General features: G+C 57.9%; 1 protein-coding gene across 1 annotated transcript; it reads right to left on the reverse strand.

Annotated features, from left to right (window-relative positions):
* Nucleotides 1–64: 64 nt before the first annotated feature.
* Ier3 (immediate early response 3) lies at nt 65–1,013 on the reverse strand. Its single transcript, XM_005414319.2, has 2 exons — nt 763–1,013; nt 65–673 (listed from the first exon to the last, which is right to left on the reverse strand). The coding sequence occupies exons 1-2, from the start codon at nt 970–972 to the stop codon at nt 413–415; spliced, it is 471 nt and encodes a 156-aa protein (XP_005414376.1). The 5' UTR covers nt 973–1,013; the 3' UTR covers nt 65–412.
* Between the last annotated feature and the right edge of the window lie 5,909 nt (nt 1,014–6,922).

Below are 6,922 nucleotides of genomic sequence, written 5' to 3' on the forward strand. Positions count from 1 at the left end.
TCGCACCGCGGGAGAACGCGGACCGCGCGACGGAGGTCAAAGCGCGCAAGGACTCACACAGGACGCCGGTATAAACCAGGTTTATTTGTGTTCACAGAACATACTGAGCGACCCCGACCCCACGGCCCAGCGCCCCTCCCTGGAGACCCGCCGGAATCTGCGGCCCGGCCCGGCCTCCACCAACTTGCGTCTAATAAATGCCGAGACCGGCGTTCAGAGAGGCGCGCATCGCGGCCCTCGCATAAGTTACAATAAATATTACACGTCACCCGAGGATACATAAATACGCATAAATACTAATGAGGAGCAGGCAGAATAAGTTAGTGTTTCGGTCCGGGGTCCCAGTGTGGGATACGCTCGCGCGCACCAGCTCCGCCTGGTGCCTGGTTCTGGCCTCGGCGGGCGGCGCCGCTCAGAAGGAGGTCGGGTGCTGCCGCAGGAAGGCGCGCAGGTCCGGCGCGAGGTCGGCGGGCGGCGAGGTCAGGTTGCAGGGCTCGAGGGCGGCGGGCGCGGGCGCGGGCGCGGGGGGCTCGGCGGCGGGCGTGTCCTCCGGGGCCAGGGACACCGACGCGCCCTCCTCGGCCATCAGGACCTGGCAGAAGACCACGGCGAGCAGGACGAACAGGAGCCTCTTGGCCGAATTCGGTGCCTCGGCGGGCAGTGGGCGCCGGACCTGCGGGAGACAAGGCGGGGGAGGTCAGGCGGTCGCCCCGACGCGCAGGCGACCCCACGGCCCCGGGCGGGCGTCCCGGCGACACTCACCGCTCGCGGGTACAGGACCCGGCGATTGCGCTTTCTGTGCCCGCGGGAGGCGCGGCGACGGCAGGCGGGGAAGGCCGCGGGTTCCGGAAGGGGATCGAAGGTGAAGATCTCCGGGCCCGAGGCCCGCCGCAGCCCGAAGCCGGAGGAGGAAGCGGGCTCCAGGGCCCACAGGCCGGTCACGGTGGGCAGCGAAGAAAACGAGCGACACATGGCGCGCAGGTCAACAGACGGCAGAATGCGCGCCGGGCCGCACGCGCCGCTTAAGTAGTCCGAGTAGAGGGCGGGGCCTCGGACTCCGTCCCCATCGCAGGGGAGCGGTGGTTGGAGCAGGCTGGAAATTCCGAGGGTTGGGCAAGGGACTCACGGGCCTGGCCCCGGCGCCTGCGCAGCAGATACCAAGGTCTCGCCCGGGGCGGGCACGTGTCCGGACCTGTGGCGGGTGCAGGGGCGCACACGGTTTAGAGACGCTTCTGCAGCCGCCCCGGGGAGCCTGGGCGGGGCTGGGGGCAGGGCTGGTTACAGCGCGAGGCCCGGGGTCCCGCTGCAGTACCCACCTGTAAGTCCAGGGGAGCTGTTGGAAAGCGCGTTCACAACTGGTGGGTGCAGAGCAAACAGGCCTCGAGGGAAGTCCTCGCAGAACCGGCCAGAAGGCTAAGAAAGGAGCACTGTAGTCCAGACACGGCCCTGCGCGGCCAGCACACGTGGGGACACGCGAGCACGAGTCACACGCACGCACCACGGTCACGCGCTGTCCGCACGCAGCGCAGCCCGCCCTCGCCCGCCCGGGGGATGCACTGGACAGCCTCCGCCTTGGGTGTGGAGGAGGTGGTGTCCCCGCAAAGCCGCTGCGCAGAGTTGTGAGTTGCGGCAGTCAGCAGTCACCCCATGGGGCCCTCGTGTGGGTCAAACAACGAAATGCACTGAAGAACTCTATAAAGTGTGAGTGTACAGATGTTGTCATGATGGCGATCCCTCGGCACGAGCTGACTCCTTTCCCTACCTGTCTGAGATGTGTGTGCCACCATGCCTAGCTTAGAAGGAATGTTGAAGCCAGATGTGGTCTGTATCCCTCTGTTCTTTTTTTTTTTTTTTTTTTGTCTTTTTGAGACAGGGTCTCACTATGTAGTTCAGGTGGGACCTGAACTTGAGCTCACTTTGTAGCCCAGGCTGGTCTCGAACTCGCAATGATCCATCCTCCTGCCTCAGCCTCCCGAGTGCTGGGATTGCAGGCATGCCCCACTACGCCGGGCTGTGTGTCCCTGTGTTCTCTGCTACTCTGGAGGCTGAGGTGGAAGATTCCTTGTACCCAGAAGTTTGGTTTTCATGGTTTTTTGTTTGTTTTTTTGTTACTGGGAATCGAACTCAGGACCTTGGGCTTACCAGGCAGACGCTTGTACCGCTGAGCTATATCCCTGGCCCCAGTACCCAGGAGTTTGGAACTAGCCTGGGGAACATAGTGAGATCCAGCTGAAGGAGGACAACCCAGCTCTGCTGAGTTCCGAGGCTGGCGGCAGTGTCTGTGCTGCTGAGCGCTGCAGGCCTGACATGCTGTCGCTTTGGCTTTGAGGACCTTGTCCTCTGCCGGGCCAGGTCAGGGGGATCCTAACCAGAAGGTCTGCCCTCAGCTGAGGGTCCAGAAGAACGGGTGTTGATGCCTGGCTGATCCCCGGGGCCTCAGGAAGTGTGGCATTTGAGATGACCTGGAGCAGTGAGTGGGATGTGACAAATTCAGACGTGGAAGGGTGACTGAGAAGGACATGGGACCAGCAAAGGCCTTGAGCTGGAAAAGTACAGGATGTGTTTGGGGACTGCCCCCATTTCAGGGTAAGTTTCCCGTACAGGAGGAGTGGGAAGTGCTGAGGACAGAGCAAGGAAGGGAGTCTAGCAGCGGGGGAGGTTTCTCTGGCAGGTCACCCTGGATCAGTGATGGCAAACCTTTTGGAGAATGAGCACCCAGCTGCAACCCCAAACCCATTTATTTATGGCAGAGGGTCAACACTGCAATCAAACCTCAATACTGAGGGTTTTTGTTGTTGTTATTATTTGTTTTTGTCTTTTTGAGACAGGGTCTTGCTATGTAGTTCAGGCTGGCCTTGAGCTCACTTTGTAGCCCAGGCTGGTCTCGAACTCACAACAATCCTCCTGCCTCAGCCTCCCGAGTGCTGGGATTACAGGCCTGTGCCACCATGCCTGGCTCTATACTGATATTGTAGTTTAGCAAAATCAACTCACAGATTAGTATCCTTTGTCTTAAAAGAAAACTACAATAACAAAGCTTTCAATGATACAGTTTTTACTGCAAGGTAAAAGTTTGCATTTTGAGCAGTTTTTGCAGTTAATGTGATCTTTGCTGTTGTATGCATGCCCATCATCTGTCCAACCTTGGGTCGTGTGCTGACAGAGTGGGATCTGCGTGCCACTGTGGCATGTGTGCCATGGTTTGTCACCACTGCCCTAGACTGTGGAGCTCATGGCTCTGAGGATAAGAATCGGGGAACTGCCTGGGATGAAGGCTGTCCGTGAGACCACCGAGGCCGGAGGAGATGAGGCCTGGGACAGGAGGCTATTGTGGGGGCTCGGGTAGGAGGAGCACAGATGGGAGAAGGTGGCTGAAACCACTGCTCGCACAAGATCACCAGGAGTCAGCAGCAAGCTGACCATCACGAAGAGGCTAGCAGGATGGGGGCTGACCCCTGGGCTTTGAGGTACATCTGGCTTGGCTCCTACAGTGTGTAAAGTTTGTACCATTGTGTTAAGCCTGTAACACAGGCCCCTTCTGCTAGAGATTGTGCTGCCTACATGGTGCCTTGTGGGTGGGAGTTGCTCAGTAATCTTGTTAAGTGAAAGATAAAAAAGCAGAACCATAATGGTACACAGTATTAGACTCTGGCTGGGTCCTCCCGGGTTTCTGAGACAGGATACAGTCCTGTAAATGCCCAGTAAAAATTTACAATGTCTTCAGAAAAGCTGCAACAATTCTTACACAGACATCAAACAAGAAACATGAAAGCATTTTCCAACACCGCCCCCCCCCATGGGTGGGAAGGCAAATAAGCCCTACAGTCTGGTTGGAAATTGATACATTGTTGCTGTGTATACAATTGTGTATATTGTTGCTTTATTATTTATACAGTAAATAAAAGTCCTTTATTTACATCTATTACTCCTGTTACACTAGAGGCCCCTGCTATATCACACATCTCTTCTACAAAAAGTATACTTTCCACTCATCCTTGGATTTTTTTTTTGGAGATGGAGTCTTGGTATGTGTTCAGGGTGGCCTTGAATTTCCAAAGTAGCCCAAACTGCCCTCAGTCTCATGGTGCTCCTCCTGCCTCAGCCTCCCAAGAGCTGGGATTTCAGGTGTGCGTCACCGTGCCTAGCCTCAACCTTAGATTTCTGCCCAAGCATGGTGGAACTGCGTGCTTGGTACACCCGGAGTCGGGTCACGCTACGGAGACGGCACATGCTTCCACATGTAGGCAGACCCTGTGCACAGACAAAAGGTGGGGTGGGAGAAACCGCGCTGAGGGAAGAAAACTGTCATGGGAGAGGCGGGGCGGACCCGGGAGTGCACAACTTGTTTATCATGGAAAATTCTGCAGGGCATCAGGCAGGGAGGAAAAATGAAAGGGCTGTTGGGATCTGCTGGCCCCACACCCCACACATCTGTCTTTGCAGCAGTCCAGGTGGTGGAGGACCGGACACACGGCTGGGCTTGCTTCCCACCCTTTTGCCGATCTCACCCCCTGCCGGCACCCCCGGTGACCGGGCCCTGCCCTTCCCCTCCTCCACCAGGATGTGGGAAAGGTTGGGAACCAATCCCGAAGCCCACCAGGGCCGGAGCTGAGGCCAGGAAGGCCGGGTGAGACCAGCGGCTGGACCAGCTCCACTGCGCCACCCCATTCCCAGCCCTGGCCTTCTGCCCGCCACTTCCGGCTCCCCCAGAGTCGTCCTGTGTGCTGTGTCCTTCCTTGATCTGGGGTCCCGGCCTCATCCCCAACCGCTGCGCCTCCTTTGTTTCCTTCATAGCAAGTGTTTGCGGTGTGTGTGTGTGCATGTGTGTGCGTGTGTGTTTGTGGAGTGTGTATGTGTGTGTGTGGTGCTATGGACTGAACCCGAACTCCTACTAAGCAAGTGCTGTGTGAGTGCCTTACAATCCCAGCCTGTTTTTCTTTCCTTTCTGTCATTTTTTCCTCTGCTAGATGCACTCTCCCTAGTGCACAGGGCAACAGTGAGGCTTTTCCTTCATTAGGTCTCTGTAGTACCTGCTGGACTTGGCCTGGGACCTAGGCAGGACTTGATAGTCTTAATCTTCCTCGTCCAAGGAGATAACCTTATTTCCAGAGATGCCTGTTTATCCAAACCCCTCTTTCCTCTTCAAAGAGAAGGCTGGAGGCCGGGCATGTTGGCACACTCCTGTAATTCAGCACCCAGGAGGCTGAGGTGGGAGGATCGCCACAAGTTCGTGGCCAGCCTGGGCTACAAAATGAGATCAAGGCCAGCCTGGGCCACATAGTGAAACAAACCAAGAGGTTTGCCTCAAAAACAAACCAAGAGGAGGCTGCAGGAGGGTTGGATCAGGAACAACCATGCTGGAGATGGGCACTACCCTTCGCTCTGGCCAATCCCCTGGCACAAGAGCAGGTCAGGTGTGCTGCCCCACCCAGAGGGCCTCGGTGCTGCTGATCACAGCTGTAATGGGGGGCAAGAGCTGAGAAGAGGGGGAGGCAGGTGGAAAAGGCAAAGGGGGTACAGGACGTGGAGCCCTTGGGGTAGAGGGCCAGAGCCCAAGTGTTGGATCAGGGACTGCCTCTGAAGGCTCCCGCTGCTCTGAGCTCTGGAGATCGTCCAGGTTTCAGACGCACAGGAAACATGGGGCAGCAGAGAGAGCACAGTGGACTCCAGAGGTGTTGAGGAAATCTGGTTTCATTCCAACTCTGCTGTTTATTAACTAACTTGATACCCAGCAAGTTCCTTCTCTCAGAACTGCTTCCTCGGTGGACAAACCGGCCCTGGCCTCCGGGTTGCTGCAGGACTGAGGGTAAGCTCCCGTCCTCTGCAGCGGCCTCGCCTGGGGCCCTGGCTGCGTTCGTGGAGGGTCAGCCGCTCTGGCCGCTCTGGGTCAGGAGTGGAGTGGGGGAGGCCTGGAGGAGAAAGAGGCCTCCAGTGCCAGCTCGACAAGTGGCGCCCTGCCCCTCCCACTGTCCCTGCCCGCGCCCTGTCCTCTCGGGCCAGTTTTGTGCTCTTTGTTCACCCTAGAGAAGCCAGGACTTCTGCATTCCTGGTTCTCACTCAGCCACCCTCCTTCTGCTCCCCATGCTGAGCTGGAACAATTCTGGCCAGAGGCGCGGGGTCCAGTGAATTCTAGCAGAGGTTAATCAGTGACCCCTTAAAGATGTTTGTTTAGGCCTCGGGAGGGCCAAGCTCAGCCCCTCTAGTTTTCCTTGACGCAAAAGCAAGGCCAGGGTATCAGGGCCACAAAGGGACGAGGTCACAGCCACACAGAGCTCTCGGGGTGGGGGCCGGCTCCCTGCTGCATTCCATGCACCCAGCCCTCCGCACTGGCCTGGGGGCCCCGGGGCTCCGGCTTCTCCCCCTGGCCTGTCCTTCCCACCCTCCGGACTTTCTCCGTCTTGTCTGCTGCCTGGACTGTGCCTGTCCATCTGTCCAGGCGGCTCAGAAGCCTCGGCATCCAAGACCCTTCGCGTCATTAAGTTACTCGTGTGGCCAGGGCCTGCAGCTGTGTGTCCATTCGCCCAGGTCAGCTGTTGGAGATTTTAACTGAGGTTTCAGCCGATGAAAGCATTTCCCCCTTCATCCTGCTTTTTAGACACCTGTGTTGACCTCTCTCTTCAGGAAACCCCAAGATTCAGCAGCTTCGGCTGCGGGATCCACAAGATAAACGCCGCGCTGCTCCTTTCAGGGCAGCTGCCGCTGGCACCGCTTGCAAGCTTGGGGAAGTTGGGGGCTGTCCCGGGAGAGAGGCCTCCGGCAGAGGGGGCGGGCCCTGCCCAGTGGGGATCGCGTGTGAGGATGAGCTTAGGTCGGCTGGCTGCCAAGGGTGAGCCCTGTGGGGGATTTCTGGGAAAAGTAGGTGCCATGGGTGACTCAGAACCAAGTTAGGGAAAAAGCAAGCTCACTTAGTCGCCCGGCCTGC

Source organism: Chinchilla lanigera, unplaced genomic scaffold, assembly GCF_000276665.1.
Source record: "Chinchilla lanigera isolate Chin_1 unplaced genomic scaffold, ChiLan1.0 scaffold00182, whole genome shotgun sequence".
Classification (NCBI taxonomy): Eukaryota; Metazoa; Chordata; class Mammalia; order Rodentia; family Chinchillidae; genus Chinchilla; species Chinchilla lanigera.